We start from the raw sequence: 17,500 nt of genomic DNA, 5'->3' as shown, positions 1-17,500 counted from the left end.
TGTGTGTGTGTGTGTGTGTGTGTGTGTGTGTGTGTGTGTGTGTGTGTGTGTGTGTGTGTGTATATTTGTCATGTGAAGTGACAGCAAAGTGAAGATAAACAAACAAAACTGTAACAAAGTGTTACAGTCTGTGTGTCATGCAGGGCCGGCCCTAACCAATTTGGCGCCCTAGGCAAGAATTTAGATGGCGCCCCTTGTATCGCAAAAAAAATACACTGCTGGAGGCATATACTCAAGAAGTCAAATAGCTTTGTTTTGTTATTTTTTTATTTAAGAATTTGTGGAAAATGTGTGTGTGCAAAAAAGCATGATGCTGCTGTGTCACCAGGCTGGGTTGCAGGTGGAGGTACCTGTAAGTGGAGACCCACTTGATGCTGCTGTGTCACCAGAATGGGTTGCAAGGGTGGAGGTAGCTGGGGAGCTTGATGCTGCTGCATCACTGGTGCTGGTAGAAGAGGTGGAAGAGGTGGATGCAACAGGAGGATTGTCAAGGGTAGGATGAAGCATAGCATCTGAAAAAAAAGAGAAGTAAACACTATTCAAGCAAATGATGTGAAACAACAAATAAAAGGATAACACAAAAAGAACATGAAATGACAAATGAAAAAAAAACGTTTTTAAACTATTGTCCAGCATATTAACAATAGCTAAAATGCTTGTTATGCCAGTAAATATTAGTAGGCCTACTGTATATTAGTAGGCCTGGCATTAGGCCTACTGTATGATATCAATAATCAAGAAAGCTGGCAAAGAAATAATTAACAATAAACTGAAGTATTATTAAGATAACTTATATAATTATTGCATATAGGAATGTACACAGAAAGAAAGTTTAACACTATAATATGAACAGCAGGCTTACAACCATAGCCTAATGTAGCAGTGGGGAATAAGCATTTTCAGAGTATTAAAGCCTAGGACATAGTTAAGCTAACCAGCTGTCAAAATACATGGTAGACCTACCCTACCACTACTAAACAGCAACAACACTTGGTGGATAATAAATGGACAGAGGAAGATAAGGGATAGTCCTACACTACTAATTCCCATTACAGCTTGCCTTGGGCCCTTCTATCAAAGTCAGTCAGGTATTTTTACTACAAAAGTTTCCCTGCTTTCATAAACAGATGCCGTTAGCACTAGCTAGTAGTTATTGATTAGCGATATGATGTGCTAATAGTTTGCCGTTCTCAATTAATATTCCTGGTGTAAAAGGAAACATAATCATCATGACATCATCTTTACTGTACATACCTCGGTCTTTGCTGCGTTTCTCCTCTTCTTCTTTCCTTTTTTTCTTCCCCTGAGCACCGGACACTTTATGTGACGTTTGGACATTGTCCAATTTGACCTGACGTTTCAGCTTGGCTGGTTGATATGACGCATTTACAACATCAAAAAAAAAAAACGAAACTCCCCAAGCTGCAGGTAAAGTCTGATTAGACAACAGATGGAGCTTATGGAGAGGCAGGGAGGCTCTTAAATAATATAGAATCATTGTCATTGTTATTATTAAGTATTTCTAAACTGTGAAATTAATAGTAAATAAAAACATGATACCAAGGATATTTTTCCCTCCCCAATTTCTGGCGCTGTGGCGCCCCCTCATGGCCAGCGCCCTTAGCAAACAATTAAGCTGCCTAAGGGGCGGGCCGGCTCTGTGTGTCATGTGAAGTTGGCAAACATGTATGCGTGTGCGTCCGTGTGCGTCTGTGTGCGTCCGTGTGTGTGTGTGTGTGTGTGTGTGTGTGTGTGTGTGTGTGTGTGTGTGTGTGTGTGTGTGTGTGTGTGTGTGTGTGTGTGTGTGTGTGTGTGTGTGTGTGTGTAATGTCCCATAAGTCTTGAGCAGCAGTGTGTTATGGGTTATCTAGATGTAGATGGGAGGAGACGTTGGGTTAACGCCTCCACTAATCCCAACCAGATGTGTGTGTGTGTGTGTGTGTGTGTGTGTGTGTGTGTGTGTGTGTGTGTGTGTGTGTGTGTGTGTGTGTGTGTGTGTGTGTGTGTGTGTGTGTGTCTGTGTGTGTGTGTGTGTGTGTGTGTGTGTGTCTGTGTCTGTGTGTGTGTGTGTGTGTGTGTGTGTGTGTGTGTGTGTGTGTGCGTGCGTTCATGCGTGCGTGCTCGTGTGTGTGAACTGTTTCAGAACTGCATTTCACACTCCCAACATCTGGAGGGGAAAAACCTCTAGACATGCACACAGCCCTAGTTTGGAATGTCCTGTGTGGTGCGTTACTGTGTGTGTGTGTGTGTGTGTGTGTGTGTGTGTGTGTGTGTGTGTGTGTGTGTGTGTGTGTGTGTGTGTGTGTGTGTGTGTGTGTGTGTGTGTGTGTGTGTGTGTGAGTGAGTGTGCATGCGTGCGTACGTGCGTATGTGCGTGCGTACGTGCATGCGTTTGTGTGTGTGTGTGCGTGCGTGTGCACATGTGTGTGTGTGTGCATGCGTGCGTGTGTGCGTGCGTGCGTGCGTGCGTGCGTGCGTGCGTGTGTGTACCGTACTGTATGTTTGTACATACTGTGAGTAGTTGGGTGTGGGTGGGTCTCTGTGTCTCTCTGTATCTATGTTGATGTCTGGTTTATAATATTTATGATGCTCTGTGATTATGAGTCATTGAATAAGACTTTGAGCATGCATTGATTTTGGATCATGGTATAGCTTGTTAATTGTGTTACTGTAAGTGTGTGTGTGTGTGTGTGTGTGTGTGTGTGTGTGTGTGTGTGTGTGTGTGTGTGTGTGTGTGTGTGTGTGTGTGTGTGTGTGTGTGTGTGTGTGTGTGTGTGTGTGTGTGTGTGTGTGTGTGTGTGTGTGTGTGTGTGTGTGTGTGTGTGGACGATGTGTACTGTATGTACTATACTAATACTCTACACTATCTGTGGGTATGACCGCCGTTTCATAATGTTTATGACTTTCTATTTCTGTGTGTGTACGTGTGTGTGTGTGTGTGTTTGCGTGCGTGCGTGCGTGTGTGTGTGTCTGTGTGTCTGTGTGTGTGTGTGTGTGTGTGTGTGTGTGTGTGTGTGTGTGTGTGTGTGTGTGTGTGTGTGTGTGTGTGTGTGTGTGTGTGTGTGTGTGTGTGTGTGTGTGTGTGTGTGTGATTTTCCTCCTAGGCCGAAGGTGAGGACAGCCTGAAGAAGATGCAGCTGATGGAGCTGGCCATCTTGAATGGCACCTACAGGGACGCCAACGTCAAGTCACGTAAGAATGACACCATTACTTAACCCTTTCATTCAGAGCTATAACCAGAGTTGGGTAACACATTGTTTTTAGCATTACATCTATTAGCACTAATACATACAATGTTAACACCTGTACAAGTAATTTGTAAGGCATGTACTAAGCAAAATCAAACATTTGTTAGGTCCTTACTAAGGTTATATTGGTAATAAATTACTAATTGTGTATGAACAACACATTTGCGAATACATGCCTAACAAATGTTTGATTTTGCTTGCTACATACTTTACAAGTTACTTATACCGTATACAAGCATTAACATATGAATTAGTGCTAACAGATGTAATGCTAAAATTAAGTGTTACCTTTCAACTTTGTAATATCTTACTAGTGTTTGTAATTACATCTGTAAGAGTACTTCTACTTCTACTTTATACAACTCAGGAGTGCATTTCTCGAAAGCGTAGTTGTTAGCAGTTAGCAACTTGGGTAGTTACCAATGGGAAATTGCATTGCAACCAACAAAGTAGCAACGTAGTTAGAAACTATGGTTTCGAGAAATACAATCATTACAACCATATTGTCACAAAACAGTAATGCCCATAATTTAATCTGTTATGTAACACGTGACCCAGAATGGCAATGTAATGTATTACTAAAGGCCCTGTGTACTGTCATGGGGGTGAAGAACGATGGTAGTTAAGTCTTTTCAGTGACTATTACAGCGATCTCCTGGTGGAATGGTGTGGATTAATGGGCTATGACTTTTGGCATCACCAAAGTTATGTTGTTAAGATATAGTGAAGGAACGTTTTTTCGGCAAACTATGAGTGGGATTGCTGCACTCCCATCTGGATGAAAGCCACAGTCCGTTATAATTATGCTGCTACTACAAACCCAAACTCAGATGAAGTTGGGACACTGGATTGAGTGTTTTCAAAACACTTAATCCAGTCATTAGATGGAGAGTAGTGTAAAGACAACATACTGTATTGACTGCTAAAACTGAGAAAAAAATATTGTTTTGGAGGACATATGTGTTCTGATAACGGCAACATGTGTCAAATAAGTTGGGACAGTACAAGTGAAATGCAATAAATATTGGAATAAGCTAAAACAACACAAGGAAGAACATTTCAAAATGAATTGTATTGACTGACAACATGAATGGCTTGGTATAAACCCATCACAGAGAGGCTGAGTCACTCAGAGTTGAAGATGTAAAGGGAATAATTACCATAGCTATTACATCAAGTTTTGAATTCCTTTTTAGTTATTTGATTATGTGTATATAAGACCCATTTATGTCATTAAAATCATAATATAGGCTCATGAGATCATGAAACATCCATTGTCTGTAGTCTTACTACTGTAGTAAGTACTGCGTTGGTTAAGCTGTTCTCACTCATCGGTAGAGTTTAAGATGGTGCTGAATGATATATGTTGTTTTCAAAACAGCATGAGAAGACACTCAGGCATTATATTTTCAAGGGAGGCCTTCAATTATTGCCACATAATAAGGCCAATTTGCATTTTCTACTACTTTCTAACAGTTTGGCTCCATCATAAGGACAACCTGGGGATAAAATGGCCGGCTTGTGGTCAAGACCTGTCTCATTGTAAGCATAATAGAAAGGAAAGCACTGCAAAACATGATGAGGAATACACCTACCATTTGAGCTGTTGAAATCATGTCCAAGACAGGAATTAACACTGCTTTTATGTAAAATTGATCACATTGGTTAATGTCATTAACTGTTAAGTGCTGTCTTTTGTTTTGCTTTCAGTCTTCTTCAACATTTTCTTCCTTTTTTGGCCCCGTCCCAACTCTTTTGAAATGTGTTATTTTTCAAATTCATGAATATCCCCCCAAAATAATCATTTTTGTCAGTCTTGACAGCTGATATGTTTTCTTTGTATTGTTCTCCATGTAAGAATCAGATTTTTTGAAAACGACAGTATTTTTGTTATTATTCACAATTTACCTAGTGCCCTAACTTCTATGGAGTTGTGGTTTGTAGAAAGGCAATGACCAAGTCATAATATATTAATAATATCTTAATAATTATATTTTTGTGGACCATTATAGCTGTCTGTATTTGTCCTGTGATTGTGTATGCTCATTTATGTCCATATATGGGTGTGTCCATGTATGTGTATATTTGTGACCATATCTGTGTTTATACTGTATGTCCACTGTGAATTTCTGTGCTCATGTCTGCATATGTCTACATGTAAATATGTATCTGTGTGTGTCTGTTTGTGTCTTTGTGTGCATGTTTGTATACACGTCATGCATGTGTGCATACACATCTGTGTGTGTGTGTGTGTGTGTGTGTGTGTGTGTGTGTGTGTGTGTGTGTGTGTGTGTGTGTGTGTGTGTGTGTGTGTGTGTGTGTATGCGTGTGTGTGTGTGTGTGTGTGTGTGTGTGTGTGTGTGTGTGTGTGTGTGTGTGTGTGTGTGTGTGTGTGTGTGTGTACGTGTCCGTCCGTGTGCCACACAGCAGCCCTGGCCTTCTCCCTGGCAGCCTCTGCCCAGGCTCCTCGCATCATCACGGGACCCTCCCCAGTGATGCCCTCGGCCGCCCTCCGAGCACCCGCACCCACCGCCCCCACCCTCATGCCCCTCATCCGGCAGATCCAGGTGACTTTAAACTCATTTCAACTTTCACATCAGCTGTGTGTGTGTGTGTTGATTTTGGCCCTCAGTCAATTTGGGAGTTTGACACCCATGTTTTAACGCATTCCCACTCTTATGTCTGCGTGTACCCCAGACCTCCGGCCTCATGCCAGCGGGCACCCCGCACCCAGCCACCACCATCGTGCCACAGTCGCCGGAGTCCACGGGCATCATCTACGCCCCGTACGACTACCCCTACGCCCTGGCGCCCACCTCCATCCTCGAGTACCCCATCGACTCCAGCGGGGTGCTAGGTACGTCCGTCTGCCTTGGTGGGTGGTGATCTTAAAAACAAAAACACGTGTCTGTCTCAGTGTGTGTCATCTTTTTTTTAATAAAAGTGTGTGCGTGTGCGTGTGCGTGTGCGCGCGTGTGTGTGTGTGCGTGTGTGTGTGGTGGTAGTGGGTGAGACAGACTGCATGCATTTTCCAGCCTGTGTGTGTGGAGGAATGTGTGCATGTGCATGATGCACGGTCGCCATGCATGGTTTGTGTGTGGGTGAAAGAAAGTACATTTCTGATTATATCTGTTAGACAAGGCCTGTGTGTGTGTGTGTGTGTGTGTGTGTGTGTGTGTGTGTGTGTGTGTGTGTGTGTGTGTGTTTGTGTGTGTGTGCGTGTGCGTGTGCGTGTGTGTGTGTGTGTGTGTCATCAGGCCAATCAACTGTGTTAGGCCTTACTCTTGTCCCTGACCTGCATTGGCATGGCTGGCGTGGCTTTTTGCCACCCGGCCTTTATATTTGGCACTGAGCTGAAGCTAGCAAGCGTTTGGCTGTGTACTGCGGGGAGAACATTGCTATCATGCCTCATAAGCGGCGTCTTTTAACTGGATTTAGTGCCACTCTGTGCTTGAGTGAAGAGCGAAAGCTCAGCCCTCTTAGCTTCAAATCTCGATTGCGCAAATATTCCCAAAGCTAGATCTAGAATTGGTTGTTTAGCTATCATGCTAACAGTCACATTTTTAACTGGATTTAGTGGTGCTCTGTGCTTGAGTGAAGGCCCATAGATCCATAGGTTGATAACTTTAAAGCCATCAACCATGTTAAGAAAGCTAGCCCCAGTGTTGGCGGTGTTGGGGAAGCATTGCCATCATGCCTTAGAATGGACATCTATCAGCAGGGTTTAGTGGTTCTCTGTGTTTGAGCGAAGTCCCACCTTTGTTATCTCAATACATCGAAAGCTGTAATAGACCCATGTTCACAAAGCTAGCCCCAGCATTTGTTTTGTAGGGGGAGCATGGCTATCAAGCTTGATATAACAGGCGTCTATTAACTGGATTTAGTGCTGCTCTGCAAAAGCCAAGCCCTGTTCGCTACCTAGACCCAACTCCTTGGTTTCATGTTCCCATTGCTAGTCCCATGAAACTCCCTGCATTACTATCATAGCCAGCAGTGTGGGAGTCATAAGCCCTCCAGTCATGGAAATGTCGACAGTGAACATTGCTTAACTGTGTGAATTAGTTGACTGTGTGTGTGAGTTTGAAATTGGGGGTGTGGGTTTGACAATGGCTCGTGGATAGGCAGGCATAAAGTGAAATTTTCCATTTGAGTCAAAATGGCTATTGTAGCTTGTAAGGCAGTTTTATATAGAGAGGCGATGCTTAACAAATATGCAGTACAGTAGCTAGTTTTTGTTGCTTTATAATCATTTTTGTTGTGATTGCTGGCTATAGTTTTTAGTTTCACCATTGGGGGGTGTTTATTGGCAATCTAAGCGATTGTGAAAAGATAAGCTGGCAAAATCTTATAGAATTGTAAACATGGGTCGTAATATGAAATATAATGCAGAACGTAACCTATAGTTGGCTGCAATTGGAGTTAGCGTAGATGCCCTGATTATGTACACTAAGCTATGTAGTTCAATAGCAGTTGGTGTCATTTAGCTCTCTTGACTAATTGTTTGTATGTACATTGTTTGGTTGAAGCTGATGTCAGTTAGTTCTTCTGAGTCTGAGCACTAGTGTATTGGTCAGCTGGACTAATGGCCTCCATCCTTTCTCTCCCTTCAGGTATGGCCTTCCCCACCAAGGGCTAGTAACGCTAGCAACCGTCACCTAGCGCCGAGCTCAGCTCAGCTCGCCTCTGCCCAGAGTGTTAATGCATGTTTTGTTTCTACAGCTGCCTGGAAAATGAACAAAAGAACGAACGAACATACAAAATGAATAAACGAATGAATGAACGTAAAACAAATACTTATTAAGCAAACAAACGTGTGAAAGCGAATACAGACGTAGCATCAAGTCAGTCTGTTAGTCAGGCAGGCAGAGGGACAGACAGACGAATAAAGCTAATTACTACTGATGTTTACACTGGCAGTAACCATGGAGATTACACTTAATTCATCTCTTTATATGTCTAATGATGACTCATGGATTAAAAACAATGACAAAAATGAAGCGATAATTTTTAAACTATATATTTTTTGATCTAAACTGATGTATTGACGCTCTCATTAAGCTTTCTATTTAGTCGGTAGAGCTGAATGTGGACAGTTGAAAACACTGCAGACTGGGCTGGCGTGTGTGACTGTTTGGGGATCTCAGAAACGGGGATAATTTTATTTCATTAAGTTTGTTATATACCAGGTAATTGAAGAACGCCTCAGCACTTATACTACTGAGATTATATATTGTGATTGAAATATATTGTGCTCGTTGGGATTCTCCGAAATTCCATGAGGGAGGTGGGGGAAGTTGTGATTGATAGAGTACACTATGGCAATATTCTTGACGAAACTTAAAAAAAAAACGTTAAAACTTAAAATTGTAATTTTACAGAGATTTATACATATTTGTAACTCTAAACTCCCATTAAACATCAGCCCTATAATGTGACAAACTGATGCAAAATCAGTGGATGAAACTGGATTGAGACTGGACAAAAACTATGTAACTGGACAAGTGACTTAACTTTATATGGGCTTAATGATCCAGAAATAAGACAACTAAAATGTCAACTTAAGGGCTATATGACAGCCTGTGCAGGTGGATGGCCTGGATTTTGTGTTGTTGTTGACAATTTCGTACCAGGGAACACTACTTTATTATGTGCCTATTTAATGATACACACTTTTAACTCATTCCTTGGTGTGTTGAGATCCACAAACACACTCTCCAGACCTTTTCTGCGGTGTTATATTCCAATCCCAGAGTCTTTATTGAAAGTGTGATTGTTTTCTCTTGTGCCTTACCTGTGCATTGTTTTTTTTTTTGGTTTTACGTTTTCTCTTTTTTGCTTATTATTTTTCACAAGTTTTGCTTGATGATATGATAGATCTACCATATGTTTTGTTTTATTTTTTCGCCTTGTTTGTGAGTGAATTGGGGGGGGAAACCCTGTAGTGTCGCCTTTTATTCTCTGACCAATACTGACCATGTGTTTGTGCATGTGTGTGTGTTAGTGTGTGTGTTGTTTATTTGGTGTGTGTGTGTTTTTTTCTGAAATGATTTTTCTTCTGCCTAATCTCATTCCCTCTTGTTTTTCTTTGTCGTCGTTGTTGGGTAATCCCGTTACCATGCGAGCAGGCGCCATGACTACTAAAGTTCGAAGGCACGATATGCGCGTCCACCCCTACCAAAGGGTTGTGACTGCCGATCGAGGTTAGTTTAGCTCAAGTCTTCTCTTGTGTGGTTTATGCCATTTCAGTGTTGTTTGAATTTGTGTGTTAGTGTTGGTTTTTCTTTGAAACAAAAAAAGAGACGGAAAGAGAGTGTGTATGTGTGTGTATTCTTTACATGTGTTTTTTCCCCAGGTTTGTGTTTTTTTGGGGGAAACATTATTCACGTTACGTCTTAACTGTAGATTGCCTCGTGTTGCTACACTTTGGATTTGAGGTCTTATTTATAAGCTCGACAAGACCTCTGTATCATTTTGAACAGCATTCTCATGCATTCCCGCCACACTTAAATTGAATTGGATACACTCACAAAGCCAGCCATAATCTCCATCATAGACTTGGCACCAGGCCTGGAGTGGCGAGGCAGTGTAAAACATTCTACCAGAGATGGGCCATATCTGCCCAGCTGTTTTATGGGGAACATTCCAATTACCACGTAAACATCATATACATTCCGAATTTGCAGACTACAGCTTGTACTGGTGGTTGGTTGAGGGGAGACATGACCCAAATTGAAGTGAAGAATGACTTTGACTTTTTTGTGGCGTCTTTGAGGTCTATCTATGCCATTTATTTTTGAGATCTAAAACAGTTGCATACTGTAGATATCCCTAGATACACTAGACAGGACTGTCCTGTTTCGACTGCTTGCATGTCAGGGCCAGTCAAAATAAACATGGGTACACAATAAAAACAAACCAGATGGTGATCAAAGTGGCCACAAAAATTGTCATTTTAATAGCCATCTTTCAAGTCCCCCATGGATAATATGTGACCCCTAATAGATAGTTACAAAAAACTGACAAGACGCATGTTGACCAGGCGCATGTTGCCTCTATGATATGGCCCTTGACAGCTAGTTATCAGAGCAGTTATTTTGATGTGTGACAGCCTTGTGACTTGCAGGGAGTTGAGGAGGAGAGGAGGAGGAAGACATACTTCACTGCAACATGTAAAAACTCCCCCTCGCCTTCCCTCACCTCCTCCAGTTACCATACCAACGGCCTTTGACCTTGTTATCCTTATATTTCTTATCTTAAATGAACTTGTAGGGCTTACACAAAACAATTATTTACCCCCACACATGAAGCTTCCCTCTCAAACACCCTACCATGTTGACAGCCTCAACCAGTTTTTACAAGGTTTTTCACATGCCCTGTCTCATCTTTGGAGTGATCACATACTTTATCTCTCCATTTGGGTTGTGTCGTCACAAGACCAAGCCAGCCACCTTTACAAATTGAAAAGGGAACAAAAAAGGAACAGTACATTCTATGGCTTTCAAAGACTGCAGAGTACCACTCCAGTCTATCTCCCCAATGTTCAAATTATCCACCTTTAACAGAAACACACACGTGTATACAAACACACAAACATGCTTCTTTTCCATTGTATATGCATTGTCTAATGTTCTTTTCAACATTTTTTATTTATACATTGTCTTTGCATTGTATGATTCATTTGATTATTTTTTTGTTGTCAGATTGGCTTGCATTCATGTTTTATTCCGTTGTCCTTTTTTCATTGACTGTTTTTTTTTTGTTTCATTTTATTGTTTTGCTTTTTAAACCGATTAGTTCTTTTTTATCATTACCTTGTGGCAAAGACAGTCTTTAAAGATCGCAGCACTTTTTTTCTTTTCGACAAGTCATGTACAGCCTACTGCATTCCTAACGTAACCGTTAAAACACAAGTCTAAGGGATTCACAGTTCCAGCTTTGAGAGGGCTCTGTAACAGACGTTTAAGTAGTACTCATTTTTGGAACACCGTCAACGTGCCAAAACTGTACATATATAAAATAAAATAAATGCTCATTTATATAAAAAAGAGAGAGAGAGTTACATTTGAAAATCTACTGATGGATGACAGCAAAGCTTATGTGACGTTAGTATTATAAGATCTTAACACAATCTTAACGATGTAATGGAGAAAACACATTTATATATATTCTATATAAACTGACCCAATTAATGAGAAACAATGGTTAAAATTGCACAAACGGTGAAATCGATCTGGTTCAGCAAAACTGCCCTAGAGGTTTTGCTTTTTGTTTCAGTGTAAGTCGTCTGAAATTTTTACTCCACTAGCAGTAGCCTGAGGCTTGTGTGATACAGATAGTCTGTGGGTTTCAGTATATTGTAAGCTTGGTTTACAGACAAATAAGCAGCAAACAGCTCTTGAGATCAACATAGAGTTTGCTATGCGTCTTGTTTTGCCCAAATCCCAAGATAGCACCAAAATGCCAAATTGGCTCCGTGAGATGCCGTCTCGTTCCTTTGACACAAAACGTGGCTTGGGAATGATGCGTAGGACGCGTGTTAAAATTGTATTCATGGAAACAAACAAAAATGCCAAAAAGAACATAATAACCAGATTAGTTAGGCTTGAAGTCACAGGCCCTATCCACTCACAAAGACACGCTTCAAAGATCTCGTTTACATATAAAAAGAAGAGATGCTTCTGCAATTCAGGTCGGGAATTGGCCATAAAAGCTTGGGCAGTTTTCACACCAGATCCATTTCACTCGAATCATGAAGGGTATTATATTTAACAGGGACTGGCATCCGTTGGCCTGACACGTTTCACCCCTCTTTGCCCTGACACATACTTATATAACTTTTCACACTTTGTTGTTAAGTCACTCTGTACACTTCCTGGTTGCTCGGCTGGGAATTGACCAATCAGAAGGTTCCACAGTTCTTGTGACCAATTATATCTAACGAAATAAGCGGTGCTATTGTACTCTACTCAGATGCTATCGGATGCCAGGCCCTGTTGAAAGAGAATTTTAAAAAGGTAACACTTGACTGGAGTACTTTCTCATAAGAGTGACAAAATCATGCAATAGATTTCATCATTCCCTTAAGTCCTGTCCTATTATTGGTTCTGGTCACTGTTGAATAACAGTTGGATGCCATTACATTGCCATTGTAAAAATATAGGTCAGGATTGCTTTCTGAATTTTCTGAATGCCATAGCAGATTGTGGTCAAGAGATTGACCACTGACATGATGTCATCCATTCTCCATCACTGGGCAGTTATAGAGCGCCTCAAGACATGAGTTATGAGCTATGATCTGCGTTGGGCTGTATTTAGTGCATGATTATGTCACTCTTATGCTGAAAGGTTCTCGTGAAGTGCTGCCAAAAAATTATACGGCACAAATATGAACTTTGCACTGAGAAAATGAGAAATAGACATTGCCAGCTCCAGTCTGTCTTCAGACAGACAGGGCACATACGGAAGAGCTAAGAGTGATCGAGGGAGAGAAATGAAAAATATATATATACAGAAACTCAGAGACCTCATAGAAAGACAGACGATGAGAGAGCTGCACGAAAAACATGAGAGAGAGAGCGAATAAAGTTTAGACAGAGAACTATTCCACAATTTTTATTTTTTGTTGTTTTGTTGTCTATTTCTGTTTATTTGTTTGTTTGTTTGTTTTACTGTAAGCTTCCATCATTTCATGTGGTTGATGATGCTATTGTTGATGTCATGTGATTTCAGAAAAAAAAGAAAATAGTATATACCTGTGTGGTTCTTTTTAAAGAAAAAAAAGTTTATGAAAATTATGTGCGTCACTATAAAGACAAAAAGCAGTTATGATTCACCAGATGTTTATTGTATTTGCAACTTTAAAGTAGCAACAATATGCTAGAGGGATCTTCGTAGGCAAGATAGACATATTCCTTTCGTATTCCCAACATTCTTATGTCGTGCAAAGTATTTCCTTTATATTAGGGGAGATGCGGGCGGGTGAGTGGGTGGGGGGGATTCCACTTTGCAGGGTGTTATATGAAATGACTCAGTATTGGTATGAAGTTTTATTTTCTATCTTATATTCCCAGATTTATGTTGGTGAGTCTTGAAAGTAGTTTTCGCTTGTGTGATAGCCTTTTTCCTTTTAGCCACATCTCTGCAAGAAAAGAAGATTTTTTTTGTTTTTGTCTTTTTTTAGCGCTGCCTTGTATGATTAGCATCATGTTTTCATACTGTTTGTAAATAGAACAAAAATGAAAAGCAATAAAGTTTCCAAGACTTGGAAAAAACAACTCCACGAAAGTATAAGTTAAAGTTTGTTCAGCCGACAAAAATAATAGTTAATAATAATAGCATATTAGCATTGATTCTGTATTTCTTCCTCACCCTTAAATCACCTTGGTAACAACAGCTCATCCTCATCATCACTAGTTGCTTTTATGCTTTGAGATCCTGGGATGGCACCCTAATGCTTACTAGCAGTCAGAGGATAATTATTACCGAATCGGTTTATTTTCTCCCACAATCCTCCATGTTTCCATATTGATTTGGCTCGCTATGAACAGCTGCTTTTGTGTCACTTTAGCTTTCCACCTTTCTTGTCTCCTTTTGTTTTTTTTAGTCGATCTGTCAGATGTCTGTTGACTGCTACTAACCATTCGTAGTGCCATTTCAATCCATTGGAACTCCATAATTGATCTGAACCTTTTGCTTCTTTAACATTTTTCACATTAAAAGTGCGGGAGGGGGGGAAGGGGGGGTGTGGGAGTGGGGTTTGTGGGGTGAAATCATGAGGCTTTCATGATTTTATTAAGAACTTTCCCTGCTGTGTTGTTAGCCATTTCTGTAGCTATGCAGTAAATGGGGTGGTGGGGGTGGGGTATTCTACACTGTAGCTGTGGTGTAGTTTTTGTCATGTTGTCATCCGACCGTCACTAGCTGAAACTAATCTCCTTTTTTCTATCTTTTTTCTTTTTGTCTCCTTTTCTGTTTGTTCGTCCCCCCCCTTCCCTCCCCTCCCTTTTTTGTCATTTATTATTTTCCCCCTTCTTTTTTATGTCCGTCTTTTTCATTTATTTTTATTCTTTATTTTTAAATTGATTTCTTCTAACCACCCAGCCGCCACCGGCAACTAACCTTTGACCTTCTGACCCCTGAACTCTTCACCCAATGACCTTGAACTCCCAATGACCTTCTGACGACCTGACCATTGCCTGCCTGCTGACCAGTTCTCTTGACTTCGCCGCTCGTCACTCTTCGCTTGTCTGTCTCGCGGTTGGTCGGCTCTTGGCTCAGGGGGCGGGGTCGCATTGGCGAGCGAGCCAACCAGGACGCAGCTTTACCCGCTTAACACCCAACAAGCAAGCAGCCTGGTGAGCCCCCCCAACCCCATTCATCCTCTGCCTACCTACCTACTCCCCCCAGCCTCCCCCCCCTCAACATCCTCACGAGAGAGTAAGACCTTCCTCTGAGACAACCGAGTCATCTGCCAACACACACAGACACTCTATAAGAAGAAACACACACACACACAAACACACACATACACACACTTGCACAAAACCACAAACAATCAGAAACAAGGAAACAAATGCTTTCACTGTCATACACTCTAAGATGGCACTGGACTATTATGCCTTCATACAGTCAGAGAGCGCAAGAACATATGGGATCACACACTGAGACACACACACACACACACACACACACATGCGCACACACACACCAGACATGCACTATACTGTTTCCATAGGGGAAGGGATATGAGGAGGTAGGGATGATGACCACTCATTACACAAAGGTACACACACACACACACACACACACACACACACACACACACACACACAGGGCCAGATTAACGCACATTGTCCGGATTAACACACATGACCCATGTTTGTGGTGTGTTCTTCATGGTCTACCTGCCAAGTGTTCTGAATGAAAAAAATGCCTGTCCTGAAAGCAGTACATCATATTTCACGCACGCGCACACACACACACATACACACACATGCACACGCACACACACACAGGTATTTCAGGTGGGCTTTGGGTGGGACCAGGGTAGAGAGACCAGTGTGTGTGTGTGTCCGCGCGCAAGAGTGAGAGAAAGAGGAGAACTTTTGAGCTGGTTGAGCCCAAAGGTCAACACTAATTCACAAACATGTCCTGATTTCTTCCAATAATATTTTCTGTGATTTTGAATTCAAACAATGGGATGTATAAGCCATGCTTTCGTCCACTTCTCAGCCATCTCATCTGCACACACACACACACAAACACACACATCACATGACAGGAAATAAACAAGCAAACAAACAGCGAAACATTAGTGCTTGACACAAGCATCACTTTTGATACTGAGGTGCTATAGAAGAGAAATAGGAGAGTATATTTTTCTCAACGCAATCCTTTTGTATCAAAACGTCAGTATTCTTGAAGGTGTTTCGATGAACCAGAGATGGAGACCTTTCTTTCTTCCATTCTTTGAATTGACGAGGACATTTTTAAGAGACCAAAACAACCTTTTTAATTGTTTTTTTAATCAAACATTTTGTCAGTGACAAGAATAATCTGAAGAAGTGCCTTATGTTTTACACACGATTGTGGATTTTTTTTAATGTCCCAAGGGTGTGATTCTAACAACATATCAGGTTAATCTCCTAACTAATTAATTCAAAATAAGAGACAACAAAGTACTACTATGTGCAATTTTTTTGGATTGCACTACTCATGCACTGAGTAAAAATGCTTCAGTAAACAAAATATCTGAAGCTTTATGGAAGGAGGGACTAAACTGTTTTTTGCTTTTCTTTTTTTCTTCTTTTTGAAGCCATCTGTTTTAAATCTGATGCCAAACCAGCCCTCTCTTATTGCCAAATTTGTTCCATGTGTTGACTAGAAAACGCAGGTGCTGGGAATTCAAGAGGCAACACAAACAGTAGCCTTGCATTTCACAGTAGGCCTATGGTTTTTGTTACATACATTTTTTTTATGCGATTTTATTTTGTCCCAATTTTGCCGCTGACCCTTCAACATGCAGTATACAGCTCAAAGCTGCCTAACATTTGACTGGAAGTGTTATCCATGATCACGGAGAAGGGTAGACGCGAATAGAGGTATACATGCAGATTGTGCATGTTTTTGAAATCACAAACTCAAAGTGTGGTGATTAACTTCTGGCATTGTGTTATGGGGCTGTGCACATAGGCCTAACTTTATCAACCTGGTTTTGATCATTACTCTGACTGAGGTACTGCAGGAGTGTAATGGTTTAACTCATACCACATTGAACCCCTCCGGTAGTGAAAGCTTTGACTCACTAAAGTCTCAGATATTAGCCTGTGCCAGCCCACACTGTGACGTTGCATAGAATTCTGTGAATATCTACAGTCTAAAGAATTCTAGAAGTCTATAGAACTGAAGTCAGTCGGCTGTCACCAATGAAACATGAGCGCAACACATGCATCTTCAGAATCAGTATTCTGTTTGGTTGTAGCTCAATCCAGCAATATGATAGACGTCCGTTGATCCCTCTTAGGGATCCAGTCAATTAGAACTTTGCAAGACAAAACTCTGTTTACGAGTTTGCTTTGCAAGGATATATCAGCAACTGTTACAAAAACAAATCCCACAAAAAGGTAACCTTTTCTTTTTGATTGATTTGAACCAACAGGAAAGACATTTTGGGGTTACTGTCAATATACAGTCTACATCGTAAATGCCCACATTTACAAACGCTAATTTGTGTTTCCTTGATACAATACAGTGTGTACAGTATTTTTTGCCTTAATACCAGCTGGATTCCAGTGCTACCTGTGATTCAGTGTTTTTGAGCTATGCAACTCGCATATACTGTATCTGTTGCAGTCCATCACCACTTCATTCAACCTTCGTTGTCTTCCAAATTGTACTTTGAAAGTTGGTTGTGGACAGTTCCGTCAAGTCAGACTGAATGCACCCTGAATTTCTTCCAGAAAAAAATCAATAAAAAAAAAAGATTCAAAGTAGCCAGGAAAGCCAGCCCCAGCAAATAATGACCAACAGAATTATATACATTTGAAGACAGAGAAAAACACTGTGGTTTTTGATACAATTAATTGTGTCACTTCTCATTCAAAATCAAAATATCTGAAGGCCTGGTCTGATGCTTTTTAGACACTGACTTTTCATCTCAAAGGAAGACACAATCAGGTTGTTCAGTCTCCATTTAGGCATTATAGAGAATCCAGGGGAAAACCAATGCTTGGTTTTTGTATCTCACTACACAC

At 41.0% G+C, this 17,500-nt stretch overlaps 1 protein-coding gene across 11 annotated transcripts in view; it reads left to right on the top strand.

Moving 5' to 3' along the window:
- Positions 1 to 17,312, top strand: part of qki2 (QKI, KH domain containing, RNA binding 2) — a 69,156-nt gene extending 51,844 nt beyond the window's left edge. Inside the window, exons 5-10 of one of the 11 annotated variants that reach the window (XR_010038644.1) lie at positions 3,105 to 3,192; positions 4,725 to 4,790; positions 5,676 to 5,815; positions 5,946 to 6,123; positions 7,859 to 9,448; positions 14,349 to 14,370. Coding sequence is in view for 10 of the 11 variants with exons in the window: in XM_063221593.1 (XP_063077663.1) it covers positions 3,105 to 3,192; positions 4,725 to 4,790; positions 5,676 to 5,815; positions 5,946 to 6,123; positions 9,374 to 9,448; positions 14,349 to 14,365 (564 nt within the window). In the remaining variant the exon portion in view is untranslated. Of the gene's footprint in view, positions 1 to 3,104; positions 3,193 to 4,724; positions 4,791 to 5,675; positions 5,816 to 5,945; positions 6,124 to 7,858; positions 13,953 to 14,348 lie in introns of those variants that run through there. The other 10 variants (XM_063221593.1, XM_063221583.1, XM_063221584.1 and 7 more) reach the window with 10 other exon arrangements.
- Positions 17,313 to 17,500: the final 188 nt, after the last annotated feature.

This window comes from Engraulis encrasicolus, chromosome 17, assembly GCF_034702125.1.
Source record: "Engraulis encrasicolus isolate BLACKSEA-1 chromosome 17, IST_EnEncr_1.0, whole genome shotgun sequence".
Classification (NCBI taxonomy): Eukaryota; Metazoa; Chordata; class Actinopteri; order Clupeiformes; family Engraulidae; genus Engraulis; species Engraulis encrasicolus.
This window is presented reverse-complemented; position numbering and strand designations above follow the sequence as displayed.